Genomic DNA, 24,992 nt, shown 5'->3' on the forward strand with positions numbered 1-24,992 from the left:
CTGGGATGGAGAACTTATTGGTAGATATACAACCTCATACTACCAGTTATGTGACCTTTAGTGATGGAGCTAAAGGAAAAATCAAAGGAGTTGGTAAGCTGGACAATCCTGGAGTTCCAGAACTGAATAATGTGCTATTAGTAAAAGGACTAACTGTTAATCTCATCAGTATAAGCCAGCTATGTGATCAAGGCTTCAATGTATAGTTCACTAAGGAAGAATGTGTTGTGAAGAATGGAGAAAATAAGGAAGTTATGAGAGGATCCAGATCCAAAGATAACTGCTATCTATGGGAACCTGAAGTCTCAAACTACTCCTCAATGTGCTCCTTAGCCATGGAAGAACAGGAAGTGAAGTTGTGGCATAGAAGACTTGGACATCTACATTTAAGAGGAATGAAGAAGATCATATCCAAGGAAGCAGGTAGAGGAATCCCAAAGCTGCTTATGGATGAAAGAAAAGTCTGTGGAGAATGTCAGGTGGGCAAGCTAACCAAGATGTCACATCCTAAGCTTGGACATCCTAAAACATCCAAAACTCTGGAACTTTTGCACATGGACTTAATGGGACCTATGCAGATTGAAAGTCATGAGTTGTCCTCATCTATTATTCCTCATCAAAATGGTGCAGTTGAAAGGAAGAAACAGAATTGTGTATCATTATCCACTGCAGAAGCTAAGTACATAGCATCTGGTAGCAGTTGTTCCCAACTGGTATGGATGAAACAGATGCAGACTGAGTACAATGTCACTCAGAATGTCATGACATTGGATGCTACTCAGTTTGAAAATTTAAGGGGCAAAGTGGGAACATGTCTTTCTGAGGAATTATAGCAACTAGTGATGTTAGGAATTTACTGTTTAATATTTCAGATTATTAAACAATTGAAAGTGTGCTCTGATTGGTCAACAGATACTAGTTATTTCACTTGCAACAAGTGTTATGAGATGTTGGTAAAGGAATTTATTGTTAATTTGTGTGAAGATTGTGATGTGGCAAAAGATGTGGTGCTGATGGTTGGATGCTGGCAGTCCTCATTGGTGCCTGTTTGTAATTTTTTGGGCTCTTAATGAGTTCCTTGGAGTTGTTCATTATCTCAGCTATCACAGTTGTGTATGATGATGGTTTGCACTGCTTAACTATTATGTTTTAACATGTTTAATGTTATAACATCTGTCCTAACATTCTCTGATAGACTAATTGACATTTATTTTGTCTAATTTGTCACCTTTGGTCAATTTTGACTAAAAGGGGGGGAGAAGGGTTGATAAGTGTTGATGTGGAATGTGGAAGCAGTTATGTATGTAGCTGAACTGAAGGACAACTATTGTTGAAGGAAGTGCACAGGTGTTAAAACAAGAATGTTGTTCTGTTTACAGATGTCAAAGAGGATGTCTGATATGGTGCACAAGTGTTAATGTTGAAGCAGATGTCAGACTGACATTCTGGCTGGTACAGGTACTGGAGTTACAGTATGTCAAAGAGGATGTTTGATATGGTGCATAGGTGTTGATGTTGAAGCAGATGTCAGAATGACATTCTGGCTGGTACAGGTGCTGGAGTTACTAGTATCTGATGTATGCACAGATTTAGGAGGAGAAGGAGTACCCTTGTGCATTTGTGTGTCTTACTAGTTGTATCCTTAACTAGTAATTCTGTTTTTGTTGCACAGATTTAGGGGGAGGAGAAGTACCCTTGTGCATGTGTGTATTACTAGTAACTATAAAGCTAGTAATTGTGTTGCTTCTGCTGCTGTTTAAACTACTGTTATGTTGTTTAACTGCTGATAGTTTACCTTGTGAACAAAAATGACAGATATATGTTTTAGCCAAAATTTGCCAAAGGGGGAGCAATTTTCGTAAAACAAAGAGTGTTCACAAGATGTTATGTGTGATGTCTTAACATAAGGTATCCTATGTACCTGCTGGAGTTCAAGAACATGTTCATGCAGGATTGTTTCAGAATGTCATACACAAAGTCATGGCATCTGATATGGTTGTACCTGCTGGAAGTTATAAAAGGAATTATGAAATTATGCAGGATTTTTCCAGGCTGTCAGACCCGATGTCATGACATCCTGTACACAGAACATTCAGTGTGAATGTCTGGTGTTTTGTGATTGTACACTTAATGGCAATCTATGTATGATTGAAGATCTGATTTGTGGTTATAATTTGTGTGTCTACTTGATCAAAGTTGTGAAGCAAGATCAAGTGGGTGTCGTCTTGATCAAAGTTGTAATGCAAGATCAAGAGTATGTCTTCTTGATTGAAACTGTGAAGTAAAATCAAGAGTGTGTTTCTGAAATTTGCTTGTTATTCTGTTTATTTTGGTCTGTAATATTAAGTGTTGCTTTGGCAACATTTTTGACAAAAAGGGGGAGTAACTAATGTACCCCAGGACAACAAATTCTTGAAGTTGAAGGTCCTCTAAACAAGAGGTCATGTTACTGTGTGCTATCTACTTGTGTTGCTGTTGTTTGAAGTTTAACTTCTATGGGTGATGGGTGTATTAGCTAATTTGATTCTCTGCTTGGATGTGTGCTTTCCGCTGTTGTGAACTCTGTTGTGATGCCAAGTTGTTTTAGCCAAAAATTTGCCAAAGGGAGAGTTTGTAGATGTTTTTGATTGGCTACATTTTGTGTTAAAACACTTACTGTACTTAGATGTCTTGACTGATGTCATGACATGCTTAAGTAGTATGTTGTAGGATTAGCTAATACATGATTTACTAAATGTCAAACTGAATGTTATGACATTCATCCCTGACATCAGATACTGAATTATAGGCCAGTTAGTTTTTCTGGTATAGTTTAGTATTTATTTCAGGTTGCTGTTTCAGGAAACCAACAGCTGAGCTAGAATTAAGAGACCTAGCATATGGCCTATGTTCTGGACGTCAAACTGAATGTTATGACATTCCAGCAGATACTGAATTATAGGTCAGTTAGTTTTTCTGGTATAGTTCAGTATTTATTACAGGCTGCTGTTTCAGGAAACCAACAACTGAGCTAGAATTAAAGTTGTCTAGCATATGGCATATGTTCTAGACGTCAAACTGAATGTTATGACATTCATTCCTGATAGCATAAGCTAAAGTGTAGGCTAGTTAGTTTTTCTGTTATGATTCAGTATTTATCTCAGACTATTTTTCAGGAATCTAACAGTTGTGCTAAAATCAGGAAACTAACAACTGTGCTAAAATTAAGAGGCCTAACATATAGCCTATTTGTTAGCACCCTAATATGTGGAAATTAGGTTAACTTGCTTAACCTTAATTTTAGGAAATTCAAGTACAAGGCCCAAGTGTTGCATTATAAAAGGATGGCAATCCTACTTTCAGCAACTCAGGGGTTTGAAGCGTGAAGAATTTATTATACCATCATATTTCACTGTTGTACTTTATTTGTGTCTTGTATTAGGTTTAACTTGTGAGTCAAGCAATTATCACCTAGATGATTGCATTGGACTAGGGTGTTCATTGAGTTGTAAGTGTTGTGTCACTCTAAGCTTTTAAGCGTGAGTGTTGTGTTTCTTGATTAAAGCTGTTAAGCACAATCAAGAGTTGTTTGAAGTATAACTTCACCATTGACTTTAAACTAATTAAAGGTTGTAATCACTATGGTGATTGAGGGGGAGTGAGTAGGAATTCTGGTCTTAGTTTATATTGAAATTGCATTTGATAGGTATTAAGTTATAGGATTAAACAGTTGGTTTAAGGCCTGAATTAATACTGCTTATAGTGGATTTCCTCCCTGGCTTGGTAGCCCCCAGACGTAGGTGTGTTTGTCATCGAACTGGGTAAACAATTCTTTGTGTTATTTCCTGTCCTTTACATTTACCTTCTGTATACATTCCTGTCTGCGCAGAATTGGATGTCATAACATTCAGTGTGACATCGATAGTCTATTACTAGAATTTCACTTTGCATCTTAAATCTCAAAAATAAACATTATGAGACATGAGTCAAGCCGATGATGTAAGTTCCACAAAATTGTGATGATAATCCTGATATATTAAAAAAAATGAAAGTAAGGGGTGATATTGTCCGTTCAAATTAGTTAATTATAATCCGTTACTAAGAGTCTCTTAGTACTTCTATAAATATGTACGAGACTTTTCATTTTATAATTTTAAATGAATGACAAATATGATGTGGCACGATAGAAACTAATTTGTGTTTTTTTTATCATGAGCCGTTTCTTATTACTAATCTCTAAAGGTATTTTCTTTTGATTCATTAGTGTCTCTTTTTTTTAGTTTTTATCTTGTCTTAAAGGCATTAAGCATGAAATGACATCTATCACCTCTCGATGTCTTCAAGTTTGACAGATCATCTAAGATGAATATAATACATCTCAAGTCCTAATTTCAAAGAATTACACAAAAGACCCAAAACCCGCAATACTTGAAAAAGTTGTGTGAAAGAATTGAGATCGAAACAATTACATTACATTACAATATGATCAGCAATATTATAAATAAAAAAATAAAGACATGCTTTCTTGCTTTATATATCTATTTACAATAAAATCTTGGATGTTATAATTATAATTAAGTAGCTTGATGCATCAAATGAACACCTAGAAGCTACTACACCAATCAATTATTTCAGCAAGTTGAACCATTCTTCTTCATTTATTTGTTTCTTCTTCATCCATCTATTATCTCATATGAATGAGATTAATTTATCATCACAGATATATATGCATATCCTTGTATCCATCTTTCTCTAAGCACTAAAGCAAAACCATTTTTTCTGCAAGCAAAACCATAAATCATTCATCAACAAATAAACCAACACAATATTTATCATCATCAACAACAATAGAGTACCTTTGATGAGGTCTTTGTGTTTTTATTATTATTCTTGTTGCGACCGCGAGAGTCGTATCTTCGTTGCGAAGGAAAGCGTCCAGAAGCGGATGCGATTTTCTTGTCGTCTCTCGCCTTGTTGAATATAACAGTAAACCCTTCAGCCGAGGCTGGATCGTTTACATCCCAGTCTCCGAATTTTGGCAGAGGTTTTCCATCTTGTTCGGAATACTGCACATTGATAAAAACAGCACCATTGTATCATATTTTTCAAAAGAATTTATGATTGAATATGGCATTATTTAGAAATGACATAGTAAAATAAAAAACACATGCATCGCATGATGATAATTGAAAAGATGGAGAGGGATGAGACGATACCGAAGCCATGAGGTTGAAGCTGAATAATTTGTGATGATGATGATATTGAAGAACACCAGAAATTGTTTAGAAGATAGGAATTATGAGGAAAAGGAATGAAGACTAAATAGAAAAGAAATTAAAGGGATGAGGTGGAATGAAATGAATAAAAAGGTAAAATACAGAAACTTTTGTAACAGAATCAGAAACAGAGTGCTAAGAAATCTAGCTGTCCAAATTTTTGTAATGCTTTTTTTTTTGACAAATGCTTTATTAATATATATATACTATTATGGGAATTTTTGTTATATTTTTTTTTTCAATATTACCCTTCGAATAACTACTTTTGGGTTACAAAATAACTGGTTAACTATTTATGGTAAATATATTGATATATTAGAGTATAATGTTCATATAATTAGAACAACAAACAGAACAAAAGACGACAGATAAACATAGTTCAAAATGCTTCAACTGGTATTAATATAATATATTTTATTCATTGCTTGAAAAACAATTTAGTCACTATAATAATCTTTCTACATTTTTATTATACTACTAACAAGTGCAAAAAATTCATCTACCTATTTTCTATCTAACACATTCCTTAATATTGAAACAAATGTAGGGCTAATACAGTGTAAGAAACTGAGGCCAAACATGAAAACTAAAATCTCTGAATCCCTAAAATGTGATTGCAGAGAACTAATGGAGAACTTGATGAGGCAAATGGACATTGATACTATATCTACATTAGAATTTGCAGATGCAGGCCATTATGTGTTGAGCATTCTATATTTGGATAGATCACAGTTTTTCTACAATACTGTCCCCAGTAGCCATATATGCATGATTAGCAGATAGCCGATGAGTCCTAATCTTGCTCTCGGCCGACTCATGAGAACACCGCTACCAGATACCCTGTGTAAAGAAATCAAACCCAACATAAGCGTGTGTTTGGTTGGTAAAATATTTGTCTTGAAATTTTTGTGATAAATAGAACAATGAATTTTTACCGTCTAAAAATATTTTTCATTTGAATTTTGAAGTATTGAAATTGAATTAATGGAACTATCAACTTTGATTGATATAATAAAGATGGAATTACTCCGGCTTTACCATAGGTAAAAATGATATGCTGAAAATAAACAGCTTACCATATTCCGTCAATACGATCGGCAATGAGCTTTCCTTGTTTCGGTACGAATCCAGAAGTGTTCAGAGACTTGAATACATGACCTGCAAAGTAATCTATTATTAAGTATTCGAGTTTTAAAATCAAACCGTTTACAGTAAAGAGAAACTAGGAATCACCTTTATCGTCGTCAGTATCAGTACTGTTGATTAAATGATCAGACTCCACACTAATATCAAGTGCAAGATGTTCAGTAGATCCTTTTCTCATAACACGTGAGTGAGCAGCCGGTGGGACAGGAGATAATGCTTTCTTGCCACGAGATCCCTGTGTAAATAAGAAAACACTTTAAAAATGCACTCCCTTAACCACTTACACATTAGTTTTTGGCAGCTAGAGGAAAAGCATTTCAATAATAAATTGACAGATAAAACGAGATGATCAACAAGGAAACAAATAAAGTTCCAATATGCATAAACAAAAGCCTTAAAATAAATTACGAAGTCATCAGCTTGAGTGCAAGAATAAAACAAAGCACTGGAAGACACATATCTTTATGCTGTGTTTCTATCACCTAATAATCATTTGGAACCAGATATTGCATCATGTAAGAAATTTAAGCTTAAGAAAACTGTTAAAATATAACACCTCTTCAACTTCAGTTATCTCGGAGCTAGCAGGTAATAAGGGTGCTTCATATATGCTCCTTTCCTGGACGATTTCTGGCTGAGAGTTCCTATCTTGAATTGAATCTTCAAGTAACTTAATCTTGGTCGTTAACTCATCAATAACCTTCTGACTTCCAACTAATTTAATACCAAGTTCCTGGGCCTTAGATTTTGAATTTTCAGATTCCGAAATAATGGCAATGATATGCTTTTCCAACGCTGGCAATAATTCTCTAACACCTTTAGATTTTCTATCTACAACCCAGTCGTCGTTGGCTCCCAAAATATCTATAATTTTTTCCAAGACAGAGGTTAGTTCAAAAAGTTCGCTTTTAACCATTTTTGAGTCTTCACAGTGTCTATTGAGTTGTTTGACTTCCTCCTCTAAATCATTAATTTCAAGAACCTTAGTATCAAGGATTGTTTGCATCTCTTTTTTATCATGAGACAGAGAATTTATTTCATGATGCAACCTAGTAACACTATCAATAATATAAGAGAGCTTCTTCACAGGGTCTGAAGTATGTAGCTCCAAATCGTCTCCAGACTCTACAATAGGAATATCGATCCTATCTAACTTGTCAAAGATATCTTTTAACTGAGATGCCGAGAGGATGGAGCTTTCTGCAAATGCAAAAAGGAAAATCTAGTCATAACAAAGTAATCAATACATGCATGTTTAAAATAAATTCAATATGGTTAGGTCCATGCAGATTTTGACACTGCATACCTTCTTCTTTTGCCACCAAAGCACTGTGCATTGATGAAATCTCTTCCTCTTTCTCCTTTAATTTTTCTTCTAGGACGTGATAACCTTCTACCTTATCCTTAAGCTCACTGCAAGCAATTTCGAGTGATTGAATATCAGACTCCAACTGCAAAACTCTGTTCTTATTGAAGTCTTTCTCCTCTGTAGCCAATTCAAAAGCAACTGTTGTTTCATTTAATTTGGCCTGCAAATCTCTAACTGTTGTATCTACTTGCTCACTTTTCAATTTGAACTGTCTAATCAAAGTTTGAACTTTTCCAGAAGCATTTATCAACTTTCTTGATGCATCTGCATATTTACTGTTTCTATGATGTTCTACTTGTTCATCTGCTTCATGGTTGAACTTCTCATCCTCAAAAGTGGAGCCAAGTTGCCCAAGATTTTGGTCAACTTCATTCTGAAGTTCACTGGTAGAATCAGTGCATGACGACAGCAATAAACTGATATCATTCTCTAAAGTGGCGATAATATTATCCTTTTCTTCGTTCAACTTTGCCACGCTATTTGCCTCTTCTTTCATAATTTTCATGTGCTCAACAATAGCCATTATATTTGACTCGGTTTCCAGTAGTTTTCCAGGGAGAGGAGAAAGAAATTCATCAATAGAATCCGAATATTCATCAAACGCATCTGCAATATGTTTGCTTCTCAACGTTAATTCGTCTGCAATTTTTCCAATTGATGAGATTATGGTCTCCATAGTAATGCCATTAGTCTCTCCTTTGTCCATTTCAACTTCAAAATTTTCAAGGCTGCCAGTAAATGATTTTCTTACGGGTGGATCTTCCTGGAATAAACATTGTCACATATACAATCAAAATATTTAGAGGAGACAGAGAGAGGATAATTTAACACAACCAAGAGCATTGGAAATAACACATTTGATCCCAAAAACCCGGTACAATTTTTCATGGTATTGATGACACAGTTCAGTTATTTTGTATTGATCCCCACGGAATTTTCAATTATATATGGATACATATATCTTAATGGTTGGAAGACTTAGATGGAGAATATTAGTAGATTAAATCAAAACAGTATCAAATGCACAGTGTACAGAACCTGAGAAAATGTCGACGGCCTAAAAAGGATGGTAAGAATATTACCTCCATCTCGAGGTGCCCTTCGGAATCCTTAGCAGCCAGGGTAAGATAGTTATTTACTTTGTTCACAGTGAGATCCACTTTCTTCAAGGTCTCACATTTCCTCTCAAAGCATTGTTTTATCTTGAGAAATAGAGTATCATCTCTAATAAGCACTTGAAGATAATTAAAGGATGTAAGGAGCGCTAGGGATTTGGTACCTAAGCAGCCATTCTTTCCTGATAAGTCAACCATGTATGAACTTAACTTTGAACTGAGCGAAGATATTTCCTGTTTGGCAATTTCATTTGCATTTTCTAGGGTAGAAATATCATCTCGAGCCTTCAACAATTCATCTTCCAGTGATCTTATAGGTGCAGAGGAACCTACTGAATTGCTAGCATTATCTGCTGCTTCATCTTGCAGCTTCTTCAATTCATTTTCCAAATCAGTCTTGACGACTTGATCAGCATTATACTTTTCAGTCAAAATATCGACCTTACTCTCAACCTGAGATAGTTCAACTTCTAGATCCTTTATGGTTTTGATGGCCTCTGCTAGTTCTCCTGTCTGCCTGACTGCTTCAGCTCTAACTCTCTCTAACTCTGTCTCTGCAGCAACTGATTTGCTAGCATTATTTGCTGCTTCATCTTGCAGCTTCTTCAATTCATTTTCCAGATCAGTCTTGACAACTTGATCAGCATTATACTTTTCAGTCAAAATATCGACCTTACTCTCAACCTGAGATAGTTCAACTTCTAGATCCTTTATGGTTTTTATGGCCTCTGCTAGTTCTCCTGTCTGCCTGACTGCTTCAGCTCTAGCTCTCTCTAACTCTGTCTCTGCAGCAACTGATTTGCTAGCATCATTTGCTGCTTCATCTTGCAGCTTCTTCAATTCATTTTCCAGATCAGTCTTGACAACTTGATCAGCATTACACTTTTCAGTCAAAATATCGACCTTACTCTTAACCTGAGATAGTTCAACTTCTAGATCCTTTATGGTTTTGATGGCCTCTGCTAGTTCTCCTGTCTGCCTGACTGCTTCAGCTCTAACTCTCTCTAACTCTGTCTCTGCAGCAACTGATTTGCTAGCATCATTTGCTGCTTCATCTTGCAGCTTCTTCAATTCATTTTCCAGATCAGTCTTGACAACTTGATCAGCATTATACTTTTCAGTCAACAAATTGACCTTACTCTCAACCTGAGATAGTTCAACTTCTAGATCCTTTATTGTTCTGCTGGCCTCTGCTAGTTCTCCTGTCTGCCTGACTGCTTCGTCTCTAAATCTCTCTAACTCTGTCTCTGCAGCAACTCTAGATACTTGAGCCTGCTCTTTCTCTTCAGAAAGCACAGAAATATCTTTTTCTGCCTGTGATAAAGCATCTTCAAGTAGCTTATTAGTACTGCGAGCTTCAGCAACTTTTTCTTTAACACTCTGCAACTCTTCCACAACTTTTTCTCCCTCGCGTTCTAACTCTGTCTTTTCTTCAGCAAGTTGAGAAACAGTATCCTCTGAAGAAGATAATCTTTGCTCAAGGGAGTTCACAGTTTCTTGGGCTTCTGCCAATTTAACTTCAAGTATACTGGCTTCCTCCTTAACTAACTGCAACTGTTGCTCTACATGCACCTTAGCATCTTGGCAATCATTGACAAAACCAGCAAGCCACTTCACCTTTTCTATAGGTTCGCCAAAAACTGGATCAACTGGAAGAACGATGCCATCAATGCATTCCATCACTCTCTGCAACATGTTATTGCTCTCCATCAAAAACTGTTCAAACCGAGTCCTTTCCTTTTTTATTTCGAGAAGATCATTCTCTAGTTTAGGAATGCTTTCCAAATCACTGGACAATCTCTTGATCTCATCCTTGTATTCAGAAACTGCAGATTCATGCTTCTGCAAATCAACCTTCAACTGCTCAATCTCTGAGTTCTTTTCATTTATAAGACCTTTTAGATTGTCCCTATCTTGAACTAATCCCTTTCCTTTCTTAACTGCCATGGACAACTTGTCCCTAAGCATGCCAGTCTTTTCCTCTGATCGTTCAAGATCTTTCAGCAGAGAATTCCTTTCTTCTTTCAGTGCTATAACTTCCTCAGATACCATTTTTAACTCATTTGACAGCTTATTCACATCAGATCTAATTAGCAAATCTTCTTCAAGTATGTCTTCATACAGCGTTAAGCTCTGATCCCTGACATACAGGAGACTTTGAATTTCCTCTGATCGTTCAAGATCTTTCAGCAGAGAACGCCTTTCTTCTTTCAGTGCTATAACTTCCTCAGATACCACTTTTAACTCGTTTGACAGCTTATTCACATCAGATCTAATTAGAAAATCTTCTTCAAGTATGTCTTCGTACAGCATTAAGCTCTGATCCCTGACATACAGGAGACTTTGAATCTTTTCAAACAATGCGGAATCAATATGAGATGCTTTGGAGAGAGAACCACTCTGTCCTTTCAATTTTTGAAAACATAAGTCAATGATCATCAAAGTGGTGGAAGAGAATTGATCAATTCCTTCATCATTCATGTTTAGACCGGAAAAATCAATTAACATTTTCACTATCTGATCCTTCTCCAAAGAAATCTGATGGTTCTTGCCAACAAGCTCTCCATATTCAAACCTCATATCTGCTAATTCAGCCTGAAGGTAATCTTTTTCTTGTGAGTCCACCAAAAGTGAAATACTCATCTGATCAATATGATTTATGGATGCTTCCTTGATTGTAGAAACTTCTTCATGTAGAGCATAAATATTATTGTGGGCCTTACGAAAAGAATCTATAAACCAGTTCATTTGTGATTCCAGATCAGATGATGAAACAGACTCTGGTAGGTCTAATAGAGATAGAGAATCCTTCAATTTGCGTAGTTCCAAGAAGGTGCCCTTAAGTTTATTTCTGTCATCCACAAGCCATCTTAGTCTCTCTGGCAAATCAAGCATTTCAGGCTGATCAAGTTCGGCATGAGACAAGATTTCTTCTACTTGCTCAAAAATTGTATGATTTTGCTGTAATGAATTATTCAGGGATGCAACCATATTTTCAGTCCGGGCCAACTCTTCTTTAGTAAGTTCAGCAGCTTCTAGTGAAGCTGATTTCTCCTGCAGTTCAATTAGACATTTCTCAAGCTCACTGGATTTACCAGCCAGCGATGCCTTTAGTGAATCTCGCTGCTGGACCAAGGCCTTTCCTTTTGTCACAGCCATACTAAGCTTTTCTTTGGTATTAGCACATTTAACCTTTTCCTGCTCTAGTTCTACCTTTACATTTCCAAGCTGAGTAGTCAATGTCCCTATTATCACCTTTTCCTTGTCAAGCTCTTCAACCAGCTTGTGATTTTCATCTTCTAAATGAGACAGTTTTTGAACCAATTCTTCTTCCTTTCTCTTGAGCTCTAGCAACCCACCCCGAGCATCAACAAGTATGTTCCCATATTCATTCGCTATAGTACCCAAGCCAACTTCAGAAAACGACTGTCCGAGTTGATAAATTTCAGAAAGAAACTGATTATACTTTTCAATCAGAAGTGCAGTACTTTCCTCGATATAAAATATTTTCCCACTTCTAGAATTATCCGATACTCGCTCTCGATTAACAACAGTTGCAAGAGAATATATCATCTTATCCACCACAACATCAATATTACCATCTTTTTCAAACTGAGCTTGTGACGAAACTTGCAAGCTCTCATTGGATAGCACTAATTCAGAAACCTTCGCATTTAGATTCTCTATCTCACGGTCCCTCGCAGATAAAAGTTCCTATGAATCACCAAAACAAATAAATAAACAATTTTTTTCTCAGCAACAAAATTGAATCTGCAATAACCAAACCAAAACTTATCATTCATAAACAACACACCTGGTATTCCTCCACAACACTTTCTTTCTCAGCAACAGCATTCTCCAACTTTATACGCAGCTGTTCCAGCTCCCCCGCTGCACCATTGTCAAATTCAACAAAACGACTCTCTTGTTGATGAAGAATTGGACTTTCCTCTTCCTTCTCATCTTCATGTTCATCAGCTACAGCTTCTTCTTCCTTTATCCTACCATCGAGCGTAATTAGCTCGTCAGGGCAATCTTCAAACATGTCCTCTTTGGCAGTATCTGTGGATATTCCATCTTCAGGTTCTTCCAAAACTTCATCTTTGAGATCAACATGAGTTACCTGCTTCACTCATTCCCATTAATTAATTAATTAATTAAAAATCAAAACTTTTTATCAACCCCATTTCAATTACATATAGACTATTGGGAATTTATACCTGATCTTGATAAGTATCAATGGTTGATTCCGCATCCCCATTTGATTGGGTTCTCAAATGAGGATCCGAATCCGAATCTTGCTCTGCTACGTGATTATTCTCAGACATTGCTAAACTAGATTCATTCGGATCTGCAATTTCAATTTTTTTGTTATGAAATTTGCAAAAACAGGATTAAAAAAACCTATATAAGCATTAATTTGAATTGAATCCAAAATCGAATCGAATGAATATGAAATGAAGCAAACGAACCCTAACAAAAAGATTATTATGGAGAAAAAAAACGAAACCCTAAGATGTAAATTGACTTCGAAAATCTGAAATAGCTACAGAGAGTGAGTGCCAAGCAAGACGACGAAAATCGGATTGTAAGAAACATAAATAAATAAATGAAAATGTTAAATTATTTCTAAGCACAAGTTAAATATAGAAAATATTATCTTTCTCATAAATATAAAGTTTTGAAGATATTGATTTCTAAAGAAAATTGAAGGTATTTGTTTGTTTTAAAATAATTAATATTATATTAAAATATTAAAGTAAATAATTTATTTTATTATTATTTTTACAATATGTATTTATAATTGACAAAGCGACAAGGCTATGAGTTTCGTTGTTGACCTTTCTTGTGTTTCTTTATTATACTAAAAAACTAAAACGATGTCATATATATACTTCTCATTGAATTATTAGTCGGCCAAACCTTTTCGTGCATCTATTACTTTATGGGTCATGTCAATCAGTCCCCTAAAATATTATTTAAAGATTTTAAATTTAAAAAAATATTTGTTTGAAATATTAATTATTTTAATTTTTAATATATTGAATATATGATTTTTATTTAAAAAATCATTTTATTAAATATTTAAAGAAACACTTGTTAGCATTTACTTACATAATTTTATCGATGTCGTTATTTTTGTTTAAGGATAAAGATAGTAAAGAAATATTTATGTTAGGGATGATAATTATACTCATCACTAGCGGGTATCCACGAAAATCACTCACAACGAGTAGGATAAAAACTGCAAAATGGATACGGGCATAAATATAAACAATTACCCGTTAAAATAAACGGATACGGGTACCTTAGTACCCAGTCTGCCTCATATCCGCACTATATATATTTATTTGTTTTTATTTTCATTATTATATACACATGTTAATCTAAATTTTTTATTAAATACACCACTATTAAATTTCTATGTGTTTTAATATAGATACTTGTTTATTTCTTATCTCAATGATAGCATCCTCAAAAAATTTTAAATATTGTTAAAAAATTAAAATGATAAGAAAAATTATAATTGATCAATCATTTTTTATTAGAGATGTGGGTATTAGGTATGGATATGGATACTTAGGTATCCATAAAGTACGAGTACGGGTACAAACATTGATGTCCACGCAGGTATGGACTCAGGTACGATAATTTTTTTAAATTGCGGGTTTGGGAACGGGAACTATAGTACCTGGCGCAAACCATGTGCATTGTCATCCCTAATTTATCTCCTCTTTACATCCTTCAAAAAATAAAATGTGTGGATGCGATTTTAAAATTGTCTTGCAAAAAATGAGGGTCGATGGGTATGACGATTCCGCATTCCTAAAATTTAAAAATTGCAAAATTTATGTAAGGCTATAAAAACATTAAAAAAAGTTAAAATAGACGTAGTAGAGAGTGTGCAGGTCTAAAATCTTGTGACCCCTTCCATTTCAACTTCAATAAAAAAATTAATAAGAATGGTGTTTCTTTTTAGAAAAATAACTTTTTTTTAGTTTTATGAAAGTGTTTTTAAGTTTGTGAAGTGTAATTTTTTGTTTGATTATTTAATTTTTCAAAACTGATTTTTAAAACTATTTTGTATTTAAAAAAATTGAAAACTAAAATAAATTTTAAAAGTTTTGATTTTTATTTTTGAAAAATGGAAAGAGAAAAAGAAAAAAGAAAAATGATTTGTCTTCCATATTTTATTATATATCTGTTAGCTCCTAATTTAGACGCCCATATTTGAATTAAGAAATGGAATTTCCTATGAGGATGTTTCGACTAAATCAGGTATTGGGAGTTCTAGTCGAATATTCCTTTATGAGAGGGTCAAGATGCTTCAAGGACTTAGAAATATTTCTAAGTAGTTTAAGACGTTTTTTCAACAGAAGCGTCACATGATACGGTTCGACGAGAGATTCAAATTCAAATAAAGGAGGGAACTTTTGTTCTTATTTGGATTGCTAAAGATACACGTGGAGCATAGTGGATAGTTGCATCAATGGAAAGCGTCATTTGTCTCGATATGGTAAAAAGGCCGTTAGAAGCGGTTATTTTGATTAGTATAAATAAAAGGTCTTAGTGCTAGGATCGTGTGTGTTCAAAGTGTGTACAAAATCTGTAAAATTTACCAAGTATCCGTGTGTAGAGAAACAGTAAATTGAGAAATGTACGTTTGATTTACACCATTGTCATTTACTTTGAAGTAATTAAATTCATGTTTTATTTCCAGAAATATCTCTTTATTTAAAAGATTTATATTTGTTGTCATTTACCTTCGTCTTTACAACACTTTCTTCACTTTACGTTGTTCGTCTTTCTTTATTTGAGTATTTTTATGAATTACTATTATTTCAAACGTTGTCGAAGTGTTTATGTTTATTAGAATTCACTTTAACAAATAATTAGCATATGTCCTAGAATCAATCTGGTTGATCATGTAAGTCACCAAATTTAGTAATTTGGAAGATCAACGATTGTTTACCAATTTTCACGGTAAACAAATTGGCACGTCCAGTGGGACAGTGCTAACGATTTTAGAAAAATTGGAGTTTCCTTTTTTAATTCTGGTTATTCAATCATCTTCTCCCTTTCGAAAGAATTCATTGTATGTTATTAAGGAGTGGTAAAGTAGCCACAATCAACGAACACAGATTGGAAATGTTCTAAACAGGCCTTCAATCCCCCCTGGTTTCTCTATACCCTTTGGTGGTTGAGAACAGCCATATGGAATGCCAACTTCAGTGATGGCAAGTTTACATAACGCTGCTTCGACATTTTCAGAACCAGTGGTTAACATAACCTCCCCATTACAAGGGTCAGGATCTGGGGTTAACGTGGGTCGAAATAACCAATCTTCAGGCTTGGGATACCAAACACAAATACCCAACCTTACCAATAATTCCGCAGCAGTGTGGAGACAACAGATGGACGAAAGCAACCATGATATGGTCCAAATGCTCACCCAAACATTGTCCACCGTATTGAATCCTTTGATTCAAAATACAGCACAATCGAATCAACAGATGACAACACAGATGGCGCGAATGTATGACTTCTTGGGTGTACCACAGCCTCGTCGACACCCTACGAGGGATTGGATAAGGGAAAACCAGGGGGTAACCTTCGAAGAAGACCCTATTATTAACCAAATTCCATAAAATCAACTGCAACCAGAGATGGTAAATCAGGGAGTAAGAGTCGAACCCCCTAGGGCTGAACCATAAATCCCCAGGGAGAGAGAGCCAATGATAGTAATGGTAAATAGAAACCAAAATGTTGATAATGTCATACGGCAAATTCGACATGATGATATGACAGTAGATAACAATATGGCAACCATGGTCGAGAGGATTATGGTTCGAAATGGGGTAAACTTTGGCCTTCGAAGGCCAAATTATACATCACATTTGTCGGAATATATCCTACAGGCAGAAACACCCTCTAGAACAAAAATCCCCAAATTCATTAAGTTTTCTAGGGATACTACTGAATCCACTATCGAACATGTGGCTAGATATTTAATAGAGGCAAGAGACATTTCGAACAACGAAAACCTTAGGATAAAATATTTCCCAAGTTCTCTCACAAAGAATGCCTTCACGTGGTTCACCACCTTGCCACCAAATTCGATTCATACTTGGAATCAGTTAGAGAGAATGTTCCATGAGCAGTTTTACATGGGGCAAATAGATAAGTCTGAAGGAATTGGTCAGTATTAAACGAAAGTTCACTAAGCCAATTGATGACTATCTAGATAGATTTCGATTACTCAAAGCTAGGTGTTTTACACGGGTACTAAAGCATGAATTGGTCGAAATGGTCGCTGGGGGCCTTGACTATTCTATCAGGAAAAAGTTAGACACATAGTATTTGAGAGATATGGCCCAACTGGCTGATGGGGTTCGACAGTTAGAATGCTTGAAGGAAGAAAAGGCTAGAGCAAATAATAATAAAAGAGTAGCCTACGTCGATTTCAGTAATGATGACGAAGGATCCTATAATGGGCCTTTAGACTTCGACGAAAATGAAATCGACCTTGTTGAGTTGAAGCAAGGACCACCTTACGCTTGTAAGGTCTTGGTTCCATCGAATGGAAAAAAACCCTATTGAACCAGAAAAGAATGATAAATTTCCTAAGAAAACTTACACTTTCGATGTTACAGAATGTGACGAAATCTTCGATTTGTTAGTTAAGGATGGTTAAATGATAGTGCCTCCGGGTGCTAAAGTGTCTCCTTTAGAACAAAGAAAGAAAAGAGGGTTTTGTAAGTACCATAGTTTTCTGGGTCATAAAACATCTCAATATTTTCTTTTCAGGGATTTTGTTCAGAATGCTATCCAAGAATGCAGACTCAAGTTTGGAGACAAACCTAGGAGCCAGATGAAGATCGACTACAATCCTCTGCAAATGGTTGATGCCCACTACATGGAACTAGAGGAAGTAAACATGGTCGAAGTCACTGATGATTTCGACATGACCGAAGTTAATGAGGACTTCGTCAACGAACCTGTCATGGTTAGGGTCTCTGAGCACCTTGATCAGGGATTCTTCAAGAACTTCGATCAGGAAACTATGGGCAATACCACCAATGGAAACACTGATGTTTTCGACACCAGAATCACTGAAGATTCCAACCTGATGATAGTAACCAAAGAAACTACTGATGGTTTCGTGCAAATAGATAAGGCTATTGAGGGTCTTCAATTGAAATTCCAGAATTTGGACATCACTAAAGACGTCGACATGGAGATTAATATGGTCAAAGTATCGTAAGAAACCTTCATGGAGGTTGACAACGAGTGTCAACAAGAAGAGTATAATAAAATAGCATTCCCCCAAGAAGACAAAACTCTGACTTGTTTACGCAAAAGGTTCCAGAATAAGCAATCAGAGGTTATGTTGTTCCCCCGATGCAACATCGTGTTCGACAAGAAAACGGCCTAAAACCTCGAGGGAGTAAGAAGGGTAAAACACCAAGGGTGCCAGAAATCCCCTCAAGATCAACAGGCGTCCAACCCATAAGGGCTTTCAACCCAAGAAGGTATTATGATCCAGAAAGGCCTATGGTGAAGCTTGGTGAAACAAAACGAATGGGTCATGCTGCCAAACCCATCTCTTTCAAACCCAACATGAGGCTTCAAATGGAAAATGGGTGAAGCCAGTCGATGGCAGGAAACGCGGCTAGGGAAAATGGCAGAACTTCGAGGTGGATAGGGGTTCGTCATTAACATACTGTAAGGAGTTCCAAGCTGACAGAAAAACCTCCCACATCTCTGAGAACTACAAAGGGAAAAATCTCATGACAAGGTCCCAATGGAGAAGGGAACAGAGAAGGAGGAAAGCACAGAGGGATGTTAGGGAAAAGGAAAAAGTTGAATTCAACACCGATGTGCCTGTAAGAAAGAAAGAGGACTCAAGCCTTGACAAAGGAAAGTTTAATACTCCAACAGAGGCGGCCAAAGCGAAATATGGTTGAATGGTTGCAGAAGACGAAATGTTGACGGATGACTTCGACTCTGAGTCAGAAGCTTCATTAGATATCTTAGTTGGTGTGGTATCAGTGATGCCCAGGGAGTTCGACCAAATAACAGAGGTCGAAGACACTGACAACAATACAGAAAGAGAAATGGTTGCTCACAAGCCAGTTTGCTATTATGTGATGAACAATGGCTGCGTAGAGGAGTAAAATGCCTTCTTCGAGAAACCCGATGAGGCTGTGCAGAGTCATCTTAAGCCTCTCTTTATTACTGGGAAGATCGAAGATGTCCAAATTAATAAAATCTTAGTGGATTGTGGTACAACGGTGAATTTGATGTCGCATCATATGCTGAGGAAAATTGGCAAATACAATACAGATGTCAAACCACACAACATGATACTTTTCAATTATGAGGGAAATATGGGTTCCACTCTTGGTGCAATCCAGGTTGAGTTAACTTTAGGAACTGTCACCAGATCAACAATGTTTATGATTGTGGAGACGAAGGCCAATTATAACTTGTTACTTGGAAGAGAATGGATACATGGGGTTAGGGATGTGCCATCTTCCATGCACCAACGAATCATCATATGGCATCTCCTAACCAATTATCAAACCAAAAACTAATAAAAATCCCATCACCAACAAGCCATATGGAGTTACCCTTCACATATGCAATTTTGCTTTTAATTCCTACCCAAATAGAGGAGTGTATGTGGTATTGAATAAAACTCGTTTTCCTAATGAATCTAATTATAATAAATCAAGCAAATGGTTTTTGAAACTAAGGAACTCCCGCCCAAGCTTAACCGTTGTTGCTTAATTGATGTCTCTAAGGAGCCTAATGACCAAGCCTTATTCAAGAGTAGGATTACAAATCTTATTCCAAGCCATATTGACAATTTTCATGCTATTAATAACATCCTCCTATATGAAATTCCTTATCCATTTGTTAATTGTTTTGATGAGGTTAATTGGGCCAAAATAGATAAGAAAAGATTAAATCAACATGCTCTAGATGACACTCTTGGCAATTTTAATTCTTCTACCAAGAGAAAGAAGATAAGCCTTCCAAACACTCAATTTGAATTTGATCTTGTCATCGGTAGGTTAAAGATAATTGAATTTAGGTTTTCCTTTTAAAGATGGGAACCCTAAGATAATTAAATAGGTAAATATCTCATTGAAACCAAGAATATCAACAAGTTTGTTTGATCTTTCATGGTTGATGGATCCTTTGAAGAAAATATATTTAGTTGGATTAATAAGTTGTCCTAGGATTGCACCTTACTTTGTAAACAAGTCAAGGAGATTTCTTACATTATTGATAATAACATTGCAAAAAGAACATGACATCATACATGTATAACACATATGAATGGACTTGACTACCTCTAGTGCTATTAATTAGAATTAACCTCCCATCATTGACAAATTTTATAATGCATCTACTGAACACATCATCAACAAGACAAAATAAGACAAGGGACAATGGATCATCTTGCCCAACTCCCTTTTTAAAAGGGAAAAACTTGCATTTTCCCATTAACAGAGATAAAGATCATGGAAGATTGAAGAATCGTATGAATCAAAGAATAAAAAGTCTGATTAAAGTTAAATCTTTGAAGAACTCTAAGAAGAAATTTCCAATGAGCAATATCTAAAAGCCTTCCTGATGTCAATCTTAAGGATCATATTTCCTCCAAAGGTTTTTTAAGCTCCATAACATTGATAGCCTTAGAGGCAAGGCAAATGCAATTTGATATTTTCCCACCATGAATGAAACACATTTGATGAATAGAAATTGTAGAGGGAGTTATAGTAGCCAATTTGTCAGCAATAATTTGAGTGATAATTTAAAATTTAAATTAACAAGAGCTATAAGGTTATGGTGGTCAACAAGATGATTCTCAAGGCATTTGGGAATGACTACCACATTGTTAGAATTCCAATTAGGATGGATCCAACCATTAAAAAAAATCCACAAATTTAATCACATCATCATTAGTAATCTCCCAATCAATTTGGAATAAATGAGCTCCAAAACCACGAGGACCAGGAGAACTAATACTATTATGGCAAAGACTACACCATGCACTTCATTAGGAGTGTGAATACTAATATGCATAATATTCACTTGGTCATCCACAACATTGGAGACCACATCCTCTATCAATCTATTATCAAAATAGTTACTATCAACATTAAAAATAAAATTGATATGAGTAACAAATTGGTTTTTAATCTCAGCAGAATCAATAATAACCTCATCACCATTAGTAAGAGAAGACAAACTTTTAGTAGCATGTCTAACTTTAGCAATTATGTGAAAGAGCTGTGCGTTGCAATCACTTTCAACATGCCATTTGATTCTATCCTTTTCTTGCTAAAAGCTCCTCTTAACCTTGAAAACCTCATCATAATCAATCATGTCATTTTTCTCTTGCTCCATCAAAACATCATTGTAGTTATAAGCATCAATTTGATCATGTATATCATGAAGCAGATAGGCCGAAAAATTTGAACTTGTCAATGTAACGTACCCTTTGACCGTTAAAATTTAAACTCTCATTTAAGACTTGAAGTTGAATTCATGAAAATTAAGCAACAAATTTATTAAGAAACTAAAAAAAAAAACATATTTCTTCATACAACAAACCTAAAGTTGTTTACCAACCTTTATAACACCTATGAACCTAACAACATTGTATACAAATAAATTTCAGAATATTCAAACAAATTCATATTTCTTCATACCATTAAACAATGGTTATGTTTGACAAAGTCTACTCTTGACAGCATATAAATACTCCACAACTTCATAAACTTGGTTGACCAATATATCTAATCTAATCACATAAACTCATCATCTCAACATCAATCTATTTCAACAAGTAATATACAACAAGATTCTGCTCAATAAATTAATATCTTAATTACAACTTGTTGAAAATACTAGCATCACAGAACTAAGAAAAGTGATTTTCGTGGTCTAAAATTCCAAGAAACTTCTCTCCCAAGTAAAATGATGAAATGACAATAATATTTTTTTTTACCAGACTCTATTCACATTTGCGGTCCGGATTTTTCTGTATATGTACATATTTTCTTATTTAGCGAAATAATATCGAATAAACCACTGTGATCTAACAAGTGGTTGATGCGTGGTGTGTGTGTGAGTGTTGTAAATTTCAGAGTACCGTGTTTGATTTCTACTCATTCAAAAGAAAATCAAATCAGGTATTCGTAATACATTAGGAAAAGTGCGTCGGGGTTATCTTTGGGAAGCTTGTTTATGTAGAGGTAAAACCGCAATAAGTCTTCTTTAGAAACTGTTTCAGCGTCGACAACATCTTCATCGCAAGTTAATACCCATAGATCCTCCGAATTAACCCTCCTCAAGCTACCGCGACAAAAAGGACACGACTCGGACTTTCTGTTCCTGCAAATTGAACAAGTCCAGCACAAGAAGATTGTCACACTGTCAGAAATTTTTATGACGGGCAATAAGCTCAAATAAGTCAAATGCTCGACAAAGAATGCACACGAATGTGAGTAATTACCACTTGCGGTAGCATTTGATGCACATGGCGTGACAACAATTCGGCAAAACCATTTTAGTACAAGGCTCTAAGCAAATCCCACATTCATCTTCTCTTTGTAAATCAACATCGGTTAGTTTCCCATCTCCTTCAATCACCTTCTTGCCACAAACCGAACCTTCAAAATGCGTGTTCATTTCTTCACAAGTCTCCAACTTGTCGTCGAAACTACCGTGAAGCCGCTGAAGAGACGGCAATATAACCGCTGAAAGTTCAATTTTTTTTCAATGGCATAAAGCCAAAGTAAACAATAATCAGTCAATGCAGCCATACAAGATGATACATTTTAGGATAAGAAAAAAAGTGGTTTATACAAAATTGCAAAGTCAAATTTAATTCACACATACCATAAAAATCCTTAATGGTTGCTTTCCTTCCACGACTAGACAAGATTGATCTACCATCATTTGGTTCCTATGTTAAAACAAGATAGGATCAACAACAACATAACAATCATATATAATAAGGGTCAGTGTCGACTTCGAGTGCGTGCAAGAATAACTATTGCACTGAATCCAAAATTTGACACATTTAAACCGTAGGACCTCATAAAACATTTTTTTTCCGAATATGACAATATAGGATTCCTATTTGATTCTCCACACTTCAACCGTGATTAACCTCCACAGGGTTTCCAAAAACTTAAGACTAGCCTATAATAAGTGTTTTTGTGAATATGTTCAAATCAAACAGAAAAACAACAAGACAAGACAAATTATATAGAATCAAGAGGTAAGAAAGAAACAAATGAACTCACTTTGTATATAAGTATATGGAAGAGGTTAAGATAACTATGCAAAAAGCCAGCACAAGACCAATCCATCCATTGAAGAAACAACAAAACAAGAGGAGCCAATTGATTGCAAACCAATTTCATTTTAATAAGATTTCCTCCTTTTGCTCTTGGAATTTCAGCAGCCCTAGAAACCAGAATCACAAACCCATAATTCAATTTCAATTTTCACACCTCAAAAAAGTAAGAATTGAAAAATTGATGAAACTTACAAAGAATTAGCTTGTTGAATATCAGCCTCAAGAATTTGAAGGGAATCATGATAAGGTAACCTAGAGAGGTAGTATGGCATCATTGCCATAACTTTGAGGAAAGTTAAGTTGAAGCAGAAGAGAATCAACTAAGGCAAAGTTAAAAATCAAAACTTTATGTGAAATAGGTGAAGATGATGAGGTTTATTGGATGACCCTTTATTCAAATTGGAATGAAAAGCGAAAAGGAAGAAAAGGGTGATGAATTTATGGAGGAAGAGAAGTAAAGGTGTTAGCTTTTTTGGTTGAAAGTTTGAAGCTTTAAGAGGTGATTTGATAAATTAATTATGAATGAAATGAAATGGATATTATTATTTAGAGGATGAAATGAGTGTGGTTGGGTTTTGGTTTAAGAGGGTGGGTGAGGTAAGGAATGCCGTAAGAAAAAAGATGCGTCAAATTAAGAGTATTGATTGATGAGACATACGACATTAGGAAACATAAGATATATGCGATAAAAGACAAGAGCTTATGTATTATGTATATGTATATGTTATGTTATGAAATGAGACTCCACCTTTTATTTTTCCGTTTCTTTCAAAAAGAAATATGTAAAATCTATATTTGCTTCTCTTTCCTCATGGCTTATCCCACTATGGCCATTATCTTAGTGGGTTTTCATATTCCCTATTTTGTCGTATATTGGTTTCATTTGCTTTTCAATTTTAGATATTGGTAAAATATAATCATGGTGCCAAATAACAAGTTATTTTTAATAAAACAAAATCTTGAGATAATATATAGACTTACTTATTACTTAAATATAGAAAGACTTTGAAAATACCTTTTTTCCTGATTCAATCACTTCATCTCACATCACTTTATCTCACATGTCTTATGTTTAAGCGACGATAAATTAGATTGTCATTTGTCATATCTTAATAATGTAGTTCATCAACTCTTTCATCCGTAAATACAAAAAAGATATTTGAATGTTAAGAGGGTAAATTCAGGTGACAAGCGTGTGATCTTACATAATATAATACTTCTTTATTGTGTCTCATGAAAGAACGTGTCAAATCACAAATTAAATGAGTAAATAAAATATCTCAAATTTGAAATTCAGGACCTACAACATACTTTGTAGGTATATATTTACTTTTTACATATCAAAATATAAAGTAAGGTATTTTGTGCTCTCTAACATAGGGGCATCCTTACTTCTTAATTTGAATGTAGACATCACCACAAAGACTTTTAGCATATCAACTATTTCACATTAAAAGATAGATATCAATGTATCATGGAATCCAAAGTTCAAGATCTCTTGGAGGAGGAACATTTGTTGGAGGGTTTTCTTAAATAAATTGGCCTCGAAAGATCAATTGAAAAAAAAGAGATTTGTGTCTTTTGAATAACGACGACGTTTGTGTTTTTTGTTTACAATCGAAAGAAGACTTGAGTCATCTTCTTTTTTATTGCTCTTTGTTTTTGAAAGTTTGAAAACTTATGGGAGTTTGGATTGATTTTTCAGTGTCTTTTGTAGGATC

At 35.1% G+C, this 24,992-nt stretch overlaps 3 protein-coding genes across 7 annotated transcripts; all 3 read right to left on the reverse strand.

Annotated features, from left to right (window-relative positions):
* Nucleotides 1-4,444: 4,444 nt before the first annotated feature.
* Nucleotides 4,445-5,340, reverse strand: LOC127083043 (protein NOI4). Its single transcript, XM_051023271.1, has 3 exons — nt 5,196-5,340; nt 4,836-5,045; nt 4,445-4,758 (listed from the first exon to the last, which is right to left on the reverse strand). The coding sequence occupies exons 1-3, from the start codon at nt 5,202-5,204 to the stop codon at nt 4,732-4,734; spliced, it is 246 nt and encodes an 81-aa protein (XP_050879228.1). The 5' UTR covers nt 5,205-5,340; the 3' UTR covers nt 4,445-4,731.
* Nucleotides 5,341-5,649: 309 nt separating this feature from the next.
* Nucleotides 5,650-13,524, reverse strand: LOC127083044 (trans-Golgi network-localized SYP41-interacting protein 1). Of its 5 annotated transcripts, none has more exons than XM_051023276.1 (10): nt 13,358-13,524; nt 13,106-13,236; nt 12,700-13,011; nt 9,801-12,599; nt 8,853-9,338; nt 7,708-8,533; nt 6,958-7,601; nt 6,489-6,636; nt 6,332-6,413; nt 5,650-6,095 (listed from the first exon to the last, which is right to left on the reverse strand). In XM_051023276.1, the coding sequence occupies exons 2-10, from the start codon at nt 13,211-13,213 to the stop codon at nt 5,993-5,995; spliced, it is 5,508 nt and encodes a 1,835-aa protein (XP_050879233.1). In that variant the 5' UTR covers nt 13,214-13,236; nt 13,358-13,524; the 3' UTR covers nt 5,650-5,992. The 5 variants fall into 5 exon arrangements, with proteins under 5 accessions (XP_050879233.1, XP_050879231.1, XP_050879232.1 ...); XM_051023274.1 differs by having other exon boundaries at nt 8,853-9,569; XM_051023275.1 differs by having other exon boundaries at nt 8,853-9,326; nt 9,558-12,599.
* An 8,198-nt stretch (nt 13,525-21,722) lies between these two features.
* On the reverse strand, nt 21,723-23,959 carry LOC127083046 (E3 ubiquitin-protein ligase AIRP2). The gene is made up of 5 exons (XM_051023277.1): nt 23,464-23,959; nt 23,216-23,378; nt 22,806-22,872; nt 22,420-22,663; nt 21,723-22,298 (listed from the first exon to the last, which is right to left on the reverse strand). Exons 1-5 carry the CDS (start codon nt 23,550-23,552, stop codon nt 22,088-22,090), a joined length of 774 nt encoding a protein of 257 aa, XP_050879234.1. The 5' UTR covers nt 23,553-23,959; the 3' UTR covers nt 21,723-22,087.
* Between the last annotated feature and the right edge of the window lie 1,033 nt (nt 23,960-24,992).

This window comes from Lathyrus oleraceus, chromosome 5 (assembly GCF_024323335.1).
Source record: "Lathyrus oleraceus cultivar Zhongwan6 chromosome 5, CAAS_Psat_ZW6_1.0, whole genome shotgun sequence".
Classification (NCBI taxonomy): domain Eukaryota; kingdom Viridiplantae; phylum Streptophyta; class Magnoliopsida; order Fabales; family Fabaceae; genus Lathyrus; species Lathyrus oleraceus.